Consider the following 20269-nt stretch of genomic DNA (forward strand, 5'->3'; position numbering starts at 1 on the left):
TTTAGTTAAATATTATTTTTATTAGTTTTAAACCAATCAATCGAGCTGAGAGTAAAAAATAAGCTTAAAAAATTATTTAATTATAACTTTTTAGCTCTTGAAATGTAGGGAGCACAATAGGTAAATATAAAGTACAGAAGTGAGCTTGTTAAATAGATATTTTTATAAGTTTTGTTAGATTTTTTTAGAAAAAAGATAAATATAAAAAGTACATTGTAAATGCTCCATCGGTGTAGCAAAAAGACTACACAATTCTCAACAACAAGTCGCTAAAATGGGACTAGGATCTTATAGGTTGCAATTAATTGCTAATATTGTATGTAATACGAGCGGTTAATGTAACAAAAAAATTGAGGTTTATTTGTTTCGGTTGTAAGTATAGCTATTCGTCTAAGTGTTCGAGAATGCAAGGACGGACTAACTTACCTTCTCACATTATTCGTTAGTATTGTATGTAATATGGATTATGGACAATTAAATATATCGGATCCACTTTCAAAATCTCCTATCCAATTTACCATGTCTTCCCCCGATTTCTCGTGTGCCTATTCTTCTCTTTAATTGAAGATCCCCTTTCTTTGTTTTAGTGTTTCTAGATGCCTCCCTCTATCGTCTTGTCACTCTCTCTTTTTGTCTTTCTTCTTCTAGAAGCCATCCATTGGAGCCGGGTCCAAAAAAAACTATGAGAATTTCAAAAGTATCGCTTTATATAGACTCCAAAAATGCAGGCTTTATATAGACACCCAAAAAAAAAAAAAAAAAACAATTTCCAAAAATGAAATATATTTCAGGACACTCCACCCCTCTCTCTCTCTCTCTCTCTCTCTCTGGGTTATTTATATTTATATTTATATATATTGCCTCTGATCTCTTACCAATCTGAAAGGCACTCCTAAAAAAACGTTCTTTCTTCATTTCCATCAAACAATCCCTCTCCTCCTCCAAACATGGGAGATCATCCCAAGAACCCTCAACTTCAAAGCCCAGTAGAAGGAGAAGATCAAGAAGAAACAGAAGAATCACTCTCTCTCTGCGACCTTCCGCTCAACCCCGACAACGAAATTGTCGACAACAACAACAACGGTACTCCACGATCACGCGCCGAGGCCCCCGACTTCTTCGAGTTCTTCAGCGACCTCAGCTCCGACATGTGTCCGGCCGACGACATCATCTTCTGCGGAAAGCTCATACCCTTCAAAGAACTACAATCTCCTCCCAAAACACCAACCACCGGAGAAAACCCAACCAAACCGACCACTTTCCGAAGGCGATCCGAGTCATTGTCGAAGCTACAGAGCCCCGTAACTCGGTCAAACAGCGGCGCCGGCAGCACTAGGCTCATGAGGAACAGCCGGTCTCTGGATTGCACAAAACTCCACAGAAGCTCAAACTCCATGGAAATAGACCGAAATTCATCGGTAAAGAGCTCCGGAAAGTCCGATATGGCGCTTAAAAAGGCGGCGAAGCCTCGGTGGTACTTGTTGATGTTTGGACTGGTGAAGTTTCCACCGGAGATGGAGCTGAGTGACATCAAAAACCGGCAGGTTCGCCGGAACCATCCTTCCACGCTGTTTCCGCCTCCTCTCTCCGCTGACGGTAAGCTTCCGGTGAACCGCAGCTCCAGTAAGGGGACATGGAGGTTGCTCAGAGCATTGAGCTGCAAGGACCACGCCAGCGTGGCCGTGACGGCGTCGTTTTGCTTACCCCACGTGTGAGCGTGCGTGAGAATTATTTTTTGGACATTTGTGTCCTCCTTCGCTCTAGCTAATGGGTTTGCGAGGCGTTTGCATGAGATGGGTGTTTTCGTAAATAGAAGGACACTATTTAAGACTTTACGTAGAAGGAAAGATAGTGTACAGTGGCGGATATTGGGCGATGATAGTGCCCTCTCAGTAATTGAGAATAACGTTAGGTGGTGAGCATAAGAATGAATGAAAGAAAATCACGAGAATCCCGACAGAGACAACAAAAAAAAAAAAAGCATATTATTATTTATTTTATTTTTTTTCTTTTTGTTAATTTGTTTCTATCTTATCTATATATAGTTGGTAGATAAAAATATTAAATATATATACTCTACCATAAAAGACAAAAATCATACGTTGTTATCTCCACCTTTAAGTTCTTGATCATTATGTATATGACAAAGTTTGAATCGTAGTATCTCTACTTGCTCTCTTGTTTTATTATATCTTCATTCCAATCCTTTTTTCTTTTTGTTCTTTAATTAATGACAATGCCATAATCGAATGTTACTTAAGCCAAAAAAAAAACAAAAAAATTAGATACTAATGACAACTATACATCTTTACGTGCGCAAGTCGATTTGAATCACGGGTTTTTTTTAATAAGTAATACAAATCCAGGTTGCAAATCAAATTGAATTACACGATAAAGTCGATGGATTTGGATCTCCAGTAATTTTTTGTTTGAATTAAGGTTAAAAAAATGATAACGTATTCATATAAGATTGATCACTTGTTCTAAGAGATAAGTATATTGTCCAAAACTTATTCTCTCTAATATTTATTGTTAGATTATTTATAATCGATGAACAAAATTGCTAGAAATCTTTTGAAGTAAAAGAAGAATTGGATCGTATTGTAACGATCAACTACAAATTAATTAATGAGATGCTTGATAAATTACATCGATCAGCAATGTGTCGGATGGCCGACATTGTAAATGACATTCTATTGAGGAGAAAGACATGTCGTGTTTCAATGAGCATGCGCATGAAAACGATTTTTAAACTAAAAGTTGGTGTAAATTGTCTTTTTCTAGTAAACTATAGAGTTATTTATTATGTGTATCTAATTTTTTGTTTCATCATATTATATTTTAATTTTTATGATAACACATGATTAGGATGAAAAATATATTATTCATCCAAAAACAGATAAACCGAAGAATTTAATTAGCTTCGATCAGGATTTGGTGTAAACCAGGCCATTTACACCCATTGGCGGTAGCCCATCACTTAAGGATGAAACACCAAAACACATAAGAAGAAAAACACCTAATCACACATATTAACCAAATTTGAAGCCCATCTGGGGCCATCTACCAAAACAACACACTATCTATGAACACGCTAACTAATACCAATTGAAACAAGTCATTGGAGGCATAAATCTAATCCAAAAGTGTCATCGTTTGGTGAATCCCGGCTACGAAAGGTTAATCTGGCGTTTGGCAAAGGAGGCAGGTGTAGGTACATCGGTAGTTTCCGAAACGATACCATGGATGAGCTAATCTAGTGTTTTTACGTTTCTTCTATTTTGTGTTTCAAGCTTATGTGTCTAAACTTAAGTAAATGCCGTAAATAAGTGAGTTTACACTGCTACATCCTGATATAGTAGGAGTACTTCTCTAAACTAAAATATTAAAATTGTGAATTATATTTTGATGACGCAATAATATATAACAGAGTTTGCTCAATATTTGACCTTTATATCTCGTTGGCTTTAGATGATCAATATTGTTTCATCTCTTTTAGCAGCCATTATAGAGACTTATGATCTATAATTATTTGATGTCTATGGGACACATATTTTGGAAATTAATAATCAGCTGTCCAAAGTTTTTACATGCCTTTAGAAAAAAGAAAGAGACAAAAGTTGAGACAGGAGGGAAAAGGAAAAAGTCTAGTCTAAGGGGAGAAGACTATGATCATTTGTTCGATCTTCTTTCATGGTTGATGAGTAGTAATGGGCAGGCTACTTGTTTCCAATCCTTTACTCAATTTCAATAATAATGAGGGCGGTCGATACAATTTTGTCGAGAATACGATCTTTTCTATTTTGTATTCAGTTTACAGTCAAGATTAAAAATTAATGCATTTAATAGTGTATATAGAATCAATATTAAGTATTAACACGTGTTTTGAAAATTTAAATAATGTGAAATCTCTTGCCGGCGACATGGTTAATTATATGCGTACATATAAATTTTGTATTAATGATTTCTTCTAAATAACTTATTGAGCATGCCAAAAGCCAAATTATGATAGTCTTGGGCTTTTTTTAATTACTACAAGCAATACATTGTGGCGTACGAAGCAAAAAATTGACACTGCCCAGATATTATTATTGTGTTTAATCATTATACGTATATTATTGTGTCAACAATGATAATGCCGGCTATGTATATTGATCATTTTAGTGGAAATAACCGATATGATAAGCCCCTTATTACTCGATTGATATCAGAGGGTTGGTAATTTTTTATACGATTTGTGAATTTGATGTGGATTTAATACGAAATTAGCGGATTAAGATTAAAGAATTTTACTCGCTTAATTAAAGTTGGGTTAAGATTGACTTATATAGTTTTATACACATATCTCGGTACGAATCGAACTTGAAGCGCGACATAAAGGTTGACAATTCTTAAAATGACTAGCGAACCCGATACGAATCCAGTACGCAATTAGGTAGTTAGGGTCTAGGTGTCCAACCCGTTTTAATTAAATGGGTCGAATTAAAATTAATATATATAGTCTTAGAGCATTTCCATCAAGCTCTTTAAAATTTCTCTAAATTTAACTTAATTTGAAAATATACCTTTTTTTATTTAACTAGCCTTTTTTTAAAACTACCAAATGTCAAACTCTTTAAATATTTATCTACTTTAACTAAATATTATTTTTTATTAATAAATGTAATTGTCAGGAAACTCACTCACTTTGATGCCATGCGAGAGATTTACCAAAATGCCACCCCAACAATCAAAATAATATTAAAAATAAATAGTTTTTGCTTTTGGTGTCTTTATATTTAGAAAGGAGTTAAAACAAATATTAAATTTAACTTTCAATAAAGAGTTTGATTTATGATTTTTTTTGTGAATTTTGTTAAAATTTTAGATAAATGTTAAATATAAAGAGCTTGATGTTGTTACCGTGCACAATAATGATGAATAATATGAAATTCGAAAAGAAAGAGATCAAGAGAGAGTCGAGACACAAATTTACGTGGTTCGACAATATATCTACGTCCACAGGAGAGATCGAGTGCCGTTATATTTTACTATTCAATGATTTAGGGTTACAACATAACATATTTATAGGAAAAAACCCTAATTCTAAATATTTTGGAAAACCTCAAAATACCCCCTACAACTTATTTGTCCCTAAGCCCATATAAACTAATTACACACCATGGGTCAATAATAGAATATGAGCCACTTGTTTCAACACTTGATGAGGATGCTCTTATACACACACTCTATATATATATATATATATATATATATATATATATATATATATATATATATATATATATATATACTTCAATACAACTCAAACTCAACAAGCGAACACCAATTATAACCGTTGTGGTGCATTTCATATTTTGCAACTACTTTTTTCCCTAATTAATTCACACAACTGCTTGTCTGGTTGCTACTAAATGAGTGGCAACAGATTTTAGGCCCCAGTCATCACTTACCAATTTAGTGATTAAAGATGGGATCTAAATCCATTAAAGCTTGTTGCATGCGAGGAGTTATTGTGCTGTTGTGCATTTGAAGGATCCTGATTTCTGTTCCATTATTGTGTATGTGAAAAATATGACTAACCTTTTTTTTTTTTTTTTTTCTTTTTTCTTTTTTCTTTTTTCTTTCTCCGAACCACTCATCCATCAACTATTTTTTAATAAAATGGCATTAATGCTTAGGGCCTGTTTCGGAATGCGATTTCAATAAGTGCGATTTTAAAAATTGCGTTTTTGAAATCGCATTAGCGTTTGGCAAAACATGTTAAAAAGTTTTTTTATTTTTATCAATTGAGTGTTTGAATAACATTAGCATATAATTGCGGTTTCATTGCCAAATAGGTAAATATTGCGCCAAATATTGTTTTAAAAGAAATCGTGATTTTTGTTTAAATTCACACTTTTTCAAATAAGTACCCCCTAGTCGGTTTATAGAAATCGCAGATTTTTTCACGATTTTAAAATTTGCGTTTTTAAAATCATAATCCCAAACACTCCAAAATTACGATTTAGTTTAAAAACGCAGATTATTTTTTAAAAAACACACTCCCAAACGGACCCTTAGTCCTATTTTTGTCTTAATTCTCGGTAAAACAATATTTTACAAATGAAACTGTGAGTTCACTACTTGAGGAACTCATTTAGTGAACTGTGAGTTCACTAATCGTAAAATACGGAAATCATTTTACGTCGAAGTAAACGCAACCTTAGTAAGTAAACAATTGATCGAAAAAAACGTCTAATATAAGCCGTTCTTTATTATGATTAAAATCTCTTGTTAAACAGAAAAACATAGCAGTCTACTAAGTCTATTACAAATATGCACAAGAAAATCATTCTAAATAAAAATACTTAAATGTAGTTGAAATCAAAATGAAATTCCTTTCTTGAAACATAACGAAGGAGAGAGATTTCTTCTTAAATAGAAAATTGTTCTAATGTAAATTATTGTCTTTTCTAAATTAATGATGAAACTATTCTAATATAAAATAATAGGTTAAAGACTATCTGAAATCCCCAAATCACCATTTCGACAGTTTGAGGCTTAGGGTTCCCACTCCCATCGTCCACACTAAAATTGTAATAATTAGGAAGAAGCTATTTTCTTACCAAACGATATCGTAAAAGTTAAAGCTTCTGCTAAATTTGTGGGTTGTTGCTTAAGTGGAAGGTAATCTCGTTAAAACGTTGTTGTTTTCTTTATTTGCATATACTTTGGTGTGTACTTTGTCTCTTGCTCAATGTCAATTTTTGGGTCTTAGGTTGTTTGTCACAAATAGTATATGTTATTCTGTGCCTTTGTAGGTTATAAGGGCTTTCAGACGTGGATGCAAGTCATGCTTGTTGGTGGTAGGGTTTGGAGTAAGAAAAGTTGCTATTTGTGTGTACTTTATTCCTTTTTTCAGTGTCAATTTTTGGGGTTAAGGGGTTTTGTTGCAAATAACCCTTTAGTTTTGACCCTTTTGTGGGTCGTGTTTTTAGACGTGGATGTGGGTCATGCGTGTGATAGGGTTGGGAGTAATTAATTACAGAATCTGTGGTATTTTGGTAGTTGAGTGATCATTATGTGAATACATAAACATGTACACATAGGTAATATCGCCTTGTCTATTGTGTTTGTGTCTTACAATTTAGGGGTGATCAAATGGTTATAACTCGCGATTATTGGCTATAATTGCAACCGCAACCGTCTTAGACGGTTATCGATTTTTAATAACTACAATTGCCTAGGCTATTAGCGGTTATTTTATTTTATAACTCTTTTTTTATATATATATGGGCATTTAAGTTTTTTAAGTGTTTTGGTCTTTTAATTGGTCTCTTTTTTGGACTTATTTTAAGGGTTTAAGGCCAAAATGTTCATGAAAATAACATGTTATTTTTTGGACCAGACAATATTTTTGAATAAAGCTTAGTCCAAAACATCATATACCACATTATATATTTCACATACGTAGTCATAAATTGCCCAAATCCATTAATCTAAATACAAATGAAAAAATTAATATATTTTATTAATATAAAATACTTAATATATATATTTATATTATTATATATAAATGAAGGCGGTTAGTGGTTATAATCGCCTTACCCTACCCCTAAAATCGCTAACCGCAACTGCCCTAGGCGATTAGCGGTTAGCTGTTAATAACCTCTTGTTTGAACAACCCTACTACAGTAGAGTCCTTGTATTTATTTAGTCTACACCATTAAATTCTTCATTTCATCAACACAACAACGTCAAAACACCAAAGTCAACATCCATATTTCATTAAAAAATCAAAACTATAAACACACCAACAATTCATTACACTCTAAAATTCATCAAAAAACAATACTATAACATACAAAACCAAACGTGATGACCAAGGTTTTTACCTCTTTAAGAGTTTCTCTTCAAGTGATCCTGTCAAGCCTCAAGCTCGTCTCTTTTCTCTCTGGTTCGGACGAAGGACAAAGAAAAAAAAAAAAATTTTCCTTCACCCAAATGTTTTAAATGACTCATATGCATGTTTTAAATCAACTGTTTTCGATCAAAATGTGACGGTCGACATTAAATAAACATCGAATCTCACCTACTTGCACGCGTGAAATGCAATTTCTTCAAACGATTTGTACTTTGTTCGAACGAACCTTAAAGATCAAATGTTAGACATGATAACTTGTACTTTGTTCAAACGAACCTAACAGATTAAAATTTAGACATCTGATCTCACTTACCCACTTTAGTACCTTTGACATATGAAGATGCCATCTCACTAGAAAGAAACGTGACAAATCTCATTAAACTATTGAGAACATATGTGTGAATCAATGACACAATTTGCCGTGGAAAAACACCATGTTTTTTACCGCATATTCAATATAATAAAATACAAATAAAAAACCAACTGGTTCACAGTTTTTTCGGTTCAACCATCTATTCGGTATGGTTTTGACAACTATGAGTCTACCTAAAGGATTAAAACACAGAAAAAAAAAACAAGACAAAGGATTCTTAACTTTAACCCAAAAGGATCCTTTCCATTTCAAAGAGAGGAACCGGTTAAGGCAAAACATGAGGACAAAATGGTTTTAAAAAAAATTGAAAACACCATTTTGCTCTCCTATATATTGTACTAATAGGTTCCTCTCCTCATTTGAAATAAAAAGGATGCCATTCCAACTTTAACAAACAGGAAAAAGAAAAAGAAATCAAAAGGTTTTTACGCCATTATTTCAATGCTGTCAGATTTATAACAATAAACGTGAGAAAGAACAAATGCCTATTATACTCAGATACTTCTTTGATAACCCTGCATGGCTGCATCTCCAATACACACACACGCTGACATACATGATATTAGCAGGTGAACCTGGCAGAGGTGCCAATGCTTAGACATTATATAGTTATGTAAAATATATATATATATATATATTTTTATAAGTAATAGAAGGATCATTAAAAGTTTAAGGCACTCACAAGTATGCAAGAGAAAATACTTAATTAGAAGGAGAAAACAAAATAAGAAAATCATAGTAACTCCTCACTAAAGGAGAAACAAATGCAGGGTCCAAAAGAATAAAATTTTGAAGAAAAAAGACTTAATCTACTCCAATGTCCTCTCACGGTTCTTAAAACTTTTGTCATTCTTTTTCCTCCATAAACACCACAAAAGATAAGACGGCACCATCTTCCACATAGCATGTAGTCCACCAACAAGCATACAAGGTGATTACTCGTCTAGGTATAATCCAAGACAGCACAAATTGACTGAAGAAAACATTCCACAAGGCACTGGCAACGTCACAATGGAGTAGAGGATGATCCACGGACTCTTCATTCGTTTTACACGTACAACACCTATTAACCACAATATATGTCGTTTCTTAAGATTGTCCATAAAATGACTTTTCCTAAGGCCGTTGACCAAGCGTAAAAGAAGCCGTTTTGAAGGGAACATTAGTCCACCAAATACTCTACCAAGAGAAAAGGAAGCCAACATTACTACCCAAGACACTATTGATCTTACATTGAACATTCCTCTAATGGAATGGAGGGAACCCACCAAAGCTTTTCTTCACCTACTTGTCTCACTCTGACCAAGTACAACATCCTAAAGAACGAGTCAAAGATATCTACCTTCTAATCATGAGCCACTCTAGTAAAGCTAACATTCCCCTGATTGGATCCACCACAAAGGTCCAAGTGAGTTGTAACAATAGAATCCTTCGCGCACGCAATACCAAATAAAATTGAAAAGGCATCCTTTAGGATCATATCCCCACACCACAGATCATACCAAAACCTAACATTAAAGCTCTCTCTCACCTCAAATCTGAAGACTTAAAAACTTTCCTCAACCCCTTTCTAATATTCTTTCATAATCCCATCTCTTATGCTCCCAAAAGCTCATTAGAATACTACCCGTCCCCGAACTGCCAAACTTAAGTGATTGAACTCATCACCTAAGCCACTCACCCCACATAAGAATATAGTTTGTAAAAGAAATAAGATGAGAAAAAACAAAAATAGGAAAATGTAAAGAACTCTAAGCAGTCAAAACCAAACAAATAAAAAAGGTCAACTAAATCTTAACATTTTCATCCGCATAACAGCAGAAATCCGGTTTGACCCATAACCTACACCTCTTTTCTCAACTCATGATGACTACTCGATGGCACTCAAGACACCAATAGCTACGTTTTCTTTTCCAATAAAGATAAATTAATATCATCTCTTCCATCCAAAGAGGATTCAACTGAAGTGTCTTTCAATTCTGATAAGCAGCATAACAAGCAGATCAATTGAAGGCAATGAGAGCACCTAGTTGAAGAGTCTTTTACACCCTTCACTGTACATCAGCATGACTAAAGTTGGCATCCAGAGAAATTGACATAGTTGTTATATGCTCACCTAAATATCTGCACAGCCCCCCTCCTCCCCACCCCACAACAACATGCTATTCCATAGTCTACCAAAAGAGCACCATCAAAGTTGAATTTCTAACCGCCTCTGATTAGGGCTTCCAAATGTTTCAACAGTTTTATCTTATATGATTCTACCTTTCTAAGAAAACACACACTTGCACAGACCAAAAAATGTATGCTAAGAAAGCCGACAAAATTTTGTAGTTTGCATCTCAAAATGAAATGGAATCCCCCTCGCTCCTTAGGCTACTTTTCCAAATGCTGGTTTACACAACTAATTTCATCACTGTTGACCACACTTCTCTGGACAAATGCATTTCAAAGGATTCAACCAGAGACAATGTATTTTAAAAGACCGCTAAAGCTAAAGATTTAATTCTATATAATTCACCTACACAACATTTTCATCCCCTTTAGGAAAAGGCTAATCACCTATTAAATAATAGAATTTAGAGGCATGGGGTGGCAGACCAGGCTTTTGACTTAACTGCACCAGCAATTCATGCTCTAGCTGGAGGGTAGAAAGCTTCCAAAACAAAAAGCATTGCCCCCACAACATTTTCTTTTCCCCCCATCTCAGTGTCACCATAATTTCTCCCTCTCCATCCATCCAAAGCCTTTCATAAACCACAATCCAAATTCAATTTTAGACTAGCCCTCAACTAGCAAAGGGAAATGCAGTTTCCATTGAAAAAGTGCTTGTCCAGGCACCAAAAATAATAACAGGCAGATAAGATCAGCAATGAAGACACTAGAACAGCACTGCAACCCAAAACAAGCACCTGATTCTCAACCTCACAGGCCCAAAAAGGTTCATGAATGCAACTTTAGGCACACACATAAAACCCTCTTTCTAGGGGAAATACATATAGACAAAAGCAGCAATATTTCATAAAAATATGGGAATAATATAAATATATAATCACAGAAATAGAGAGAGAGAGAGAGAGAGAGAGAGAGAGAGAGAGACAACAGAACCAATAATGGTCAACCCAGTACAGTTTAGGAAAAGGATAGCAATAGATTTTTTTGAAGTAATCACCCCAGTTATGACCACCAATAAAGACTAGGAGAGGCCCCCGACCCCCAACAAAATATTTGTCCTATCGAAGATCATTGGAAAAGATCATTATCTCAATGTTGAATACATCACATAAGGGGAAGGGGTTTTAGCTTCATATAACTTAATGTAGAGTTTATGTATAGTTTGCATTTATAGTCAGACCCGATGTACTGGATGGTGACAAGTACCAATAGCTGGTTCCACAGGAAGGTGTTCCAATAGTACTTCCTTTTATCTGTTTTTCATGCTTAAATGAATCACTTAAATGAGCAAAGTACCCAATGCAAACTTAGTCAGCAACATAAACAACTCAATTTGTCCCAAGCTACGTGGCCATTAACACTTCAATTGTGTCCTTGCGTGCTTAAATTTTAGGATTATTCCATTATAAGCTTATAACCAATTGCATCAGAGAGGCTGTTTAGGAGGCAAAACCTAGCCAGCAGGGAAAAGTTCTTACAGGCAACTCAAACCTACACAGAAATGTCTAGGCTTTACCATGTCTCTCCCCGTCTTTTGCTATCTAGATGCCAAGCATTTGAACTCTACCATAAGTGACATCATGTTTCAAAGAAAAACGACTATAATTATATCCATAGGTGCAGAAAACCAACCAACCAATTAACTATGAAACTTTGAAATTGGTCAAGATTGAAAGCAATAGCTTAAGTCATTGGCTGGTCCAAATGCACCTGCACCCCTACCAATGGAATATGATTTCGTGATTCTGTCCCCAAATGTCTTCCAGATCCTTGAATGATGGGAAGTTTCTATTTGGATGTGGAAGCGCCATGGACACGTATCTTATTTAAAAAATAACTGGAAGATTTTAGGGAAGAAGTTTAGTGAAAAGTCCAACTATGCTAAGCTACCAGACCCAGAGGGAACCAGGGAGGACGGAGGGGTGAATAGGTTCTATTGACAAAACTATCAATTTTGCACAATTTTACAAAAGCTGTAATTTTATTCACAGGCTCAATTAATCAATAAACAAAATTACAGAATTCACGAAGACATATTTTCATGTGATACATGTTCCATACTCAATATTGCTATTGTAAAGATCCAAATATGCCAATTTCTAATAACAAAATTGCACATGAGGCAAAAAATAACAAGAACATCACCCAAAATTGCAAAGAACATTTTTTTTTTAATGAAAAATCCAACGGGAAGAACACACGGGTCCAGCACAAAACCATATCATTATTAAAAGAAACAAGAAAAAGACTAACACATCTCGCATACAGACTTACTAACCAACTTGATTCAGCACAAGATTCACGTTATACCATTCACACTTGTTCACCAATCAGTTCTCCAATATCCTTTCTCTCTTGTTTTTTAGATCCTTACTATATCTGTTCATTGATATCACGTGTTGAATCCTCAACTCGCTCCCCATGCTATTCACTCAGCATCTTCGGACTCGACCATCCAGATTTCACACACCATAGTGAGGAAAGGTTTTTGTATCACCATTCACCATCTAGAAAGGTTTTCTCTAAAATTCAAGATGGTGGTGCTAAAATATTGCTTCATTCAAGCGATCTTTGAATGAAGCAATCTGTCACTCTACCCAAATGCATGAGATCCACGTTTCTAACCAGCTAGGTTATGTAATCTCTCATTGTAGCACTGCACCTAGGTTATGGAAGGTCCATTCTAACCAGCTAAAGTTAAATTCTCACATTTCTAAGTCCAGTTACCATCCTAAATGTGTAAGATTCATTCATGGTCTATGACAACATCTTCAAGATATCATGTAATAGATCTTGAACTTCAAATGATACGACTCAATTAGACTTGGATTTTACTAGTGCTTTGTCAACAGAATATGCCAACACAAAATATGGACCTAACATCTAATGTAAAGCCTCTATTTACAAACAAAGCAACCTCAATTATTTTTTAGCTTATCTCCTAAAGCCTCTATTTGCAAACAAAGCAACCTAAATTATTTTTCAGCTTATCTCCTACTACTAATGTTGAGCTCAATAGCTATAAACATAATGTCTTAACACCAGGCTATCCTTAATAACTCAAAAAGTGAAATTTCTAATTTAAAAGTAAATACCACAAAAAAGACATTCCAAATTCCGGCACTTTGAAAAGTAAAAGTTTAGCGAACAGTTACCAGCCTATTAGATTGTGACCTGAAAAGTACTTGTGAATCGAAACTACCTATGTACTAACACCAATGTTCTGGCAGGACCATAGGTCCATAAATTTTTTATGACACTTCCACTTTCTGATTCATGAATATCTAGGCACAGTTTATTTAGTCACCACAGTGCCACATGATAGTAAGATTATGGACTTCAACAATAACAGGCCAAAATACAAAATTCGTTAAGACACAAACACATAGTGAACAAAGTATACTATCCATTGACAAAGAACAATAGCTAATAACATAAAGACACAAATATATCACACAACTTTGAAGCTAAGTTACAAGCTTGATATCAAAGAATGTTACACATATCCAAACGATACACCCCCTTGAAAAAAAAGAAATACAAAAAAGAAGCATATCAATCTGTAACCAATCAGCCATTTCATCAATAGCTCAATTGCACATGTAAACCCCACTCTCAAACCTGTGACTAACCTCATGAAAGTCTATCTTACCCTCAGAAGCAGGCCGCAGGCAAAGCCCAGACAATGATCTAGCTCCTTGCGCAGAAAACTTCACATAAGCAACAACCTCAAGCTCTTCATCTTCCTCACTAGAGTCCACAGGCATCCTCGCCTTCAACCGACCAGGAGAACCCTTCACTGGAATCTCCGGGACATGCCATTTCAATTCTCTCTCAGCCCTATTCAATATAGCCTTGGGAGACACCTTCAACAATGTAGGGTCAACCGGTAGCTTCAAAACAAAAGTCACATCATTCAAAGGTACCGGTAAATCAGGATTCGAGGCGTACTGTATCATTACAGAGAGTAAAGTCCCAGTATGACGCTTTACAAGACGAACCCTCAAAGGCACCGGCGTCAACCTTGGTAACAGGCTATACTTGAGAATTGGTATAGGCTCGTCGGAAGACGCGGTCCTTACGTGAAACATGCTATTCCCGAGACTGCTTACACGAGAACTCTGCATGACAAATCTCTTAACCGCGCTCGTACGCTCCACCCGGAATGAAAACTCGGTTTCTTTATCGCCGGACACCTTGGTCGGCAATGTTTTCAAATAAACCACACCCAACAATCCTACTCTAGCAAGCAACGACTCTCTAAACTCCAGGCTGATCTCTTCCACAATGCACATTTCCGGACCCCTCTGTTCCGTTCTCTTCACCAGATCCTCAAGCGGATTAACTGCTCCGGGAGCAGCAGCCGCAGGTGCCGCTGGTGCAGCACCGTCCGGCCCAGTCTGTAACAATTCAAGCCCGCCAAGTCCTTGAGGTTTCGCAATTTTTGTGGGACCCAGAAACTCCGAGGCATCCAATCCTCCACCGAAAGGTGCATTAAATCCTTGAAACGAATCATCCAAGGAGGCCACCTTCTCACTGCCGTACGCTACTCCACCGTAATCTCCTTCGAATCCCTCCACTCCGATATACGTCGACTGGGTCGCCTCCGCGGGCGGCAATGTCGTCACCTCAATCCCCGCCAATGCCAGCGTCAAATCGGCGGAGGACGTCTCCTTGCTCTTCTTGAACCCACCCACGAGTTCTGGTGGCTTGTTGATCGCGTCGCTCGCCGCGAAGGGGTCCTTCTCCGCTTGCGTCTCCTCCTCCTGCTGCTGCTCCTGCGGTTGCTGCTCGCCAACACTCTGCGCCACAGGCGCCAGGCTCGCCGCCACCTCGTCCCCGGCCGCCAGCGTCTCGGGCGGGATCTCGAAATGTGCGTTGGAAAATGCCTCCACGCCTGCCTCGTGTTCGACGGAATGCGCTTCCAGATTCGTCCAATTGTCGGCGCCGCGAATCTTGCCCTCGGAGTCGAGCGCGGAGTGCACCATCTTGGCGATACCGTCGCCGTGCATGGCTCCGAGCATGGCGGCGAGGCGGATGCTGCTGACGCCGCGGAGGACGATGTCGAGGGCCATGTAGATCTCGGCATACTTACGCCCGAGCTTCTCGGGGGTCACGTCGACGCCGCGGCACGCCGTAACGACGACGCTCACGGCCTGGTTCACCATGTTGATGCACTCGAAGACGTTGATCACGGAGGTGTCGTCGGCGGTGGTGATGCCCAGGACGTAGATCGCGTTCACCAGGCGGTACACCACGCGGTAGCGGCTCTCCACACCGACGATTACCTGACCACTCGAGACCGCGAGGGGGTCGTCGCCGATGGAAGCCGCGAAGGAGTCTGCATCGGCGTCGGAGGGGTGGTTGCTGTTGTGTTTGGAGGCAGCGAAGGCGTGGCGAGTCTGGCGGAATCCGGAGAGGGCGACAAGGGCGCGTGCCGGTGGGAACCACTCGCGGGTCTGGAGCAGGACGTCGGATCCGTTGGCGGGTTGGAGGGCGAGGGCCAGGCAGGACATGGTGAGGAGGTCGAGCTCGAAGACCGAATCAGATCGGTCTTGGGTTTGGGTTTTTGAATCTTGGGGATTTTGGAGGAGATGTAATGCAGAGAACCTACTCTGTAATTCACAGCCGCTTGGATTTCTGTGTGATTTCCATTTCCGCTTGCTGTGAGAGTGGGGGAGATAGAGAGACCCAGGTGAGGACGACGACAATGGTTATGGGCCGGTTGAAATGTCATGGACGAGGCCCACACTCACGGCCCGGTAACAGGCAAGTCTACTGGACTCCATTCATATTACACGCACGCATGTTTGAGAATGAGAATGAGAATAAGAATGAGAATAAGAATAAGAATGAGAAATAGTAGGGCTATTTAGTTGATTGATATATAGAGTAATGAATAAATGGGATGATGTAATAGTAAAATTTTGTCTTTTTATTTTTTACAAGTGTTGATTTAATGGTTGATTTTCACTATCACATATCAAGTTGTATAACAGTCTACTAAATAACATTATTCTCAATGAAAATGACTTCTATTATGTCTTAGTACAAACTGAGACCTTTGTGCTATCCAATGAAAAGTCGACACATAAGCCTGAAACAAGAAAAACAAATGTTAACAAAACACGGATCTAACAAGTAAAGTAAATGATATGCAAGAGCGAAAGAAGAAATGTTAGATAGGGAACAAGATCCTCTCTAAAATTAATTATATTGAGGAAACAAAAATATATTTTCACTATAACTTGAGAGGATCCTATTTCGTTAGATAGGTTGTTTTGCCAATATTTATTTAATGCTGATATGTTGACCTCTTATTGGAGGGCACAAAAGTCTTGATTTGTATCAAAACCTTATAAAAGTTATTATCTTACTTAATTAGAAAGAGAGTAATAATACTTTTCATACTTATTTGTCTCACTCTCAAACGGTATAAAATGGGTGTGATAAATAAAAATAAAGTAAGGCATTACTTAGGAAAAAAAAAAAAAAAAAAGGTGAAGATTGGCTTAATTTTGCATAAGATCTTCATCGGAGCATGAAAAACCATAATGTTGTTTTTGATGCTAAAGTTGCCTCTAAAAAAAAACGGCGAAGCTTTCTTTATTGTTGAACTCAATCTTTCTTTTTTATCATATTATCATTAGCAAATTATACACATATCTATCATTATTTTACTTGGATTCAGATGCTCTTGTGGGGGGCATAGGAAAAAGGTTCCAAAATACATATCGGATAAGTTGGGATAAAATGTGGTATTCTAACGCTGAGGGTTGTTTAGGTTTTTGACATCTAGTATGCTTTAATAAAACATTAGTAGCAGAACGCTAAATTTATCCAATTGGTGAGACGCCAATTTTTTATCTTTATTTTGTTCTTCATATGTGCTGCGTCAAGGTTGCTACATAATTTTGACACATTGGCGTCAAGGACTTTCAAAGAAAAACATTTTCTGAATGTCAATATTCTTAATGCGAGCTTGGGTAGAAGACTTTATTTTGCTTGGAGAAGTATTGTATCGACTTGTGATCTACTCAAATATAGACTTATATAGAGAATAGTGTGATAGTTGATTATGATTATTGTTCGTTGAGTCAATCACATAGTCTTCCCCTGTTTCGATGTTCACGTGTGTGGGGCGAGTGTCGCCCTATTGTTTTTGCCTATCGAGGCATCATTGGTTTATCAGGGAAGGTGATCACGTGACTATTTTTAATGTTTGATTGGACTTTCATTTACAACCCTGAGCATGCATGCTCCATCTGAGCGGTTTGAATGTGACGTACAGAGACGGAGGGAGGGGGGGACGAGGGTGGGCCATGGTCCCCCCCAAAATAAGGAAAAAAAAATTATAAGTAAAAAAAATAATAAAAAAAATTAAAAAATTAAAAAAGTAAAATTAAAGTTTTAATTTTAGTTATTTAGCCCCCTCCAAAAAAAAAAAAAAAAAATTGGCCCTATTTTTAATTTTGTTGGCCCATACCCACTAAGTTTTTTTATTTTTGGCCCTTACTTTCAAATGTTCACTTTTTTTGGCCCTTACAGTAGTCTTTACTTCATAAAAAACAACAAAAATAATTTTTTTTAATACAAAAATTTTAAAGAACCGAAAAAAAAATTTGGCTGGCCCCCTTCCATAAAATTTCCTGGCTCCGTCCCTGGTGACGTATCGCTTCTTCAACATCTTGCTTTCTAACTATTCTTTCCTTTTCAGGTATTGGATTGGGTTTTGTCTTGGGTTGGTGTTGGTTCTTCTCGACTATCAAGAGCTGGCTACCTTTTTCTTTTCTTTTTTTAAGCAAATAAGGGAAAGGGGTAGAGCTGGCTACCTTAGTTAGCCATTATTGTTGAGCTTTTTTCTGAATGGTGGGGAGAGGTGCTGCTGAGCCTTCTCAGTCTCATCAATCCAATATGATGTCTTGTTTCCTTCATGTCACTTGCTTTGGTGATGATTCATGGAAATAACTCTTGTCTCAGCATGGCGTTTGTAATTGCATGGTCGATTTTGGACACCAAGATTCAGTAATCGAATCTTTTATGTCATTGAGGGATCAAGTACCCAACAAGAGGTGTTTTGATCGACTACTATGGTATTTCTCCAGCCCTAATTGGATATTTGTATTATGGTTACTTTTACCCTTAGTGAATATTATAAGTTTATTTGAATTATTTTCTTTATCATCTTCCATACACTCTGATGGAGACCTATCAACTGGTATCGGAGTATGACTATGACAAAAGGAAAGAACAGAAAAACTTGAAGCCGACATGGAGGAAGTGAGAGAAGGACTGCACCGACTGGAAACAGGTGTCAACTTCTCCATTGAGCGCATGTAGCCAATTATAGAAGACATCCTAAGAGAAATCATTGATCTTTTGACGAACCAAAGAGATTATCCTAAGAATAAGAAATTATCTTATTGTGTAACGTGGTATTTCTCCAGCCCTAAGTGAAGATTTATATTGTGATTGCTCCCACCCTAAATAGAGATTATTAGTTTATTTGAATTATTCTTTTCATCGTATTATCACACTTAGCACTCTGTTTTATTTCTCTGCCAAAATAGCTCAACCAAATGGGCTGTTAAGGGGGCATATAAAATATAAATTATACAACACCAAAATTTACACTCGATTAAATAATCTCAGCAAAACCACCTCTGCTGGAATCAGCAACCTCCCTTGAGCAACTCATGATAAACACAAAAACCCCTTTGCAATCATTCAACACCAAAAACCCCTTCTCTTGTGATCACAAGCTCACAAGAACCCTCCGGCAGATGAGGCGCGAAAACAACATGAAGTCGCCGCCTTGTTCGGGTGCACACACGATTCGCATCGACATCAACTAACCCTTTCTCTTCTTTCTCAACCTCCTCGTTCCTCGACAAGAACAACCTTGAATTCACACAATTCGCCCACGCTAGTCCCAAGGCCGGACAAACCCGTCTCCCCGACGAATACAAGCAAGCCAGATTCCCAATCCTCGTCCCATTTATCCCCTCAGGCACTATCAAATCCACAACTTGGTTTGTCACCACAACCGCCAGACCGAACCTCTTCGCCAAGAACTTCAATTTCCCAGAAATCTTGAAGAACAGAGAGGACCTCCGCTTAAGCTCAACAGGGGAGTTCTCAAACTCGGAACGAAATAGCGCCGCTATCGAATCAATCACAATAAGCTTAACCGGCAAGTGGGTTTTCGGGTCGGAGAGAAACGACTCCATCTTAGGCAATATATCGAGCAGTTGGTCCGCAGAATGTACAGCGTGAACAAATATAGAATCACAGGGATCGGTCTTGAAAATTGCAGGGTATGTAGAGCGGAAGGCGTGGGAGAGTTGGTGGAGGCGGCGAGAGGGAAAAGGGTACTCGGTGTGGATGTAAAGAGAGGAGCCGGAGAGGCCGCCGAGAGAGACCGGGAGCTGAGCGGAGAGAGCCAATTGGAGGCAGAGCTGGGTCTTGCCGCAACCGCTCTCGGCGAAGAGCTCGGTTATGGAGTTGCAGGGGATGCCGCCGGCGAGGCAGCGGTCGAGGAGCGGGCAACCAAGGGTGCATTTCGGGGTGGTGAGAGGACGGTGGAGGAGATTTTCTGGGGCCGGAGTCATTGTTTGAACGTTGAGTGGGAAGCCGTCCAAATTATATCTTTCCTTTTTGCCGCAAAAACAGTTCTATTACGAAAAGCACAACTTTTAAAAAATAGTAAATAAAGAGTCCTGCTATCATATTGTCAAGAGTGAGACAAGTATCTGTCAAAATATGATATGGCTTTATTAAAAAAAAAAAAAAAATTGTAAAAAAATTTCTCTCTT

General features: G+C 37.6%; 3 protein-coding genes across 3 annotated transcripts; 1 reads left to right on the forward strand and 2 right to left on the reverse strand.

Annotated features, from left to right (window-relative positions):
* The first annotated feature begins 898 nt into the window (after positions 1 to 898).
* LOC132190965 (uncharacterized) lies at positions 899 to 1961 on the forward strand. Its single transcript, XM_059605991.2, has one exon. The coding sequence runs from the start codon at positions 948 to 950 to the stop codon at positions 1713 to 1715; it is 768 nt and encodes a 255-aa protein (XP_059461974.2). The 5' UTR covers positions 899 to 947; the 3' UTR covers positions 1716 to 1961.
* Positions 1962 to 13849: 11888 nt separating this feature from the next.
* Positions 13850 to 16191, reverse strand: LOC132190576 (muniscin carboxy-terminal mu-like domain protein). Its single transcript, XM_059605611.2, has one exon. It carries the CDS (start codon positions 15968 to 15970, stop codon positions 14045 to 14047), a length of 1926 nt encoding a protein of 641 aa, XP_059461594.2. The 5' UTR covers positions 15971 to 16191; the 3' UTR covers positions 13850 to 14044.
* Positions 16192 to 18983: 2792 nt separating this feature from the next.
* Positions 18984 to 20136, reverse strand: XRCC3 (homolog of X-ray repair cross complementing 3 (XRCC3)). The gene has a single exon (XM_059605090.2). It carries the CDS (start codon positions 20063 to 20065, stop codon positions 19178 to 19180), a length of 888 nt encoding a protein of 295 aa, XP_059461073.2. The 5' UTR covers positions 20066 to 20136; the 3' UTR covers positions 18984 to 19177.
* Positions 20137 to 20269: the final 133 nt, after the last annotated feature.

This window comes from Corylus avellana, chromosome 9, assembly GCF_965113065.1.
Source record: "Corylus avellana chromosome 9, dhCorAvel1.hap1.2, whole genome shotgun sequence".
NCBI classification, from domain to species: domain Eukaryota; kingdom Viridiplantae; phylum Streptophyta; class Magnoliopsida; order Fagales; family Betulaceae; genus Corylus; species Corylus avellana.

Coding starts and splice junctions, on each gene's coding strand:
- LOC132190965 (XM_059605991.2), top strand. CDS start 948: ATGGGAGATCATCCCAAGAACCCTCAACTTCAAAGCCCAGTAGAAGGA.
- LOC132190576 (XM_059605611.2), bottom strand. CDS start 15,970: ATGTCCTGCCTGGCCCTCGCCCTCCAACCCGCCAACGGATCCGACGTC.
- XRCC3 (XM_059605090.2), bottom strand. CDS start 20,065: ATGACTCCGGCCCCAGAAAATCTCCTCCACCGTCCTCTCACCACCCCG.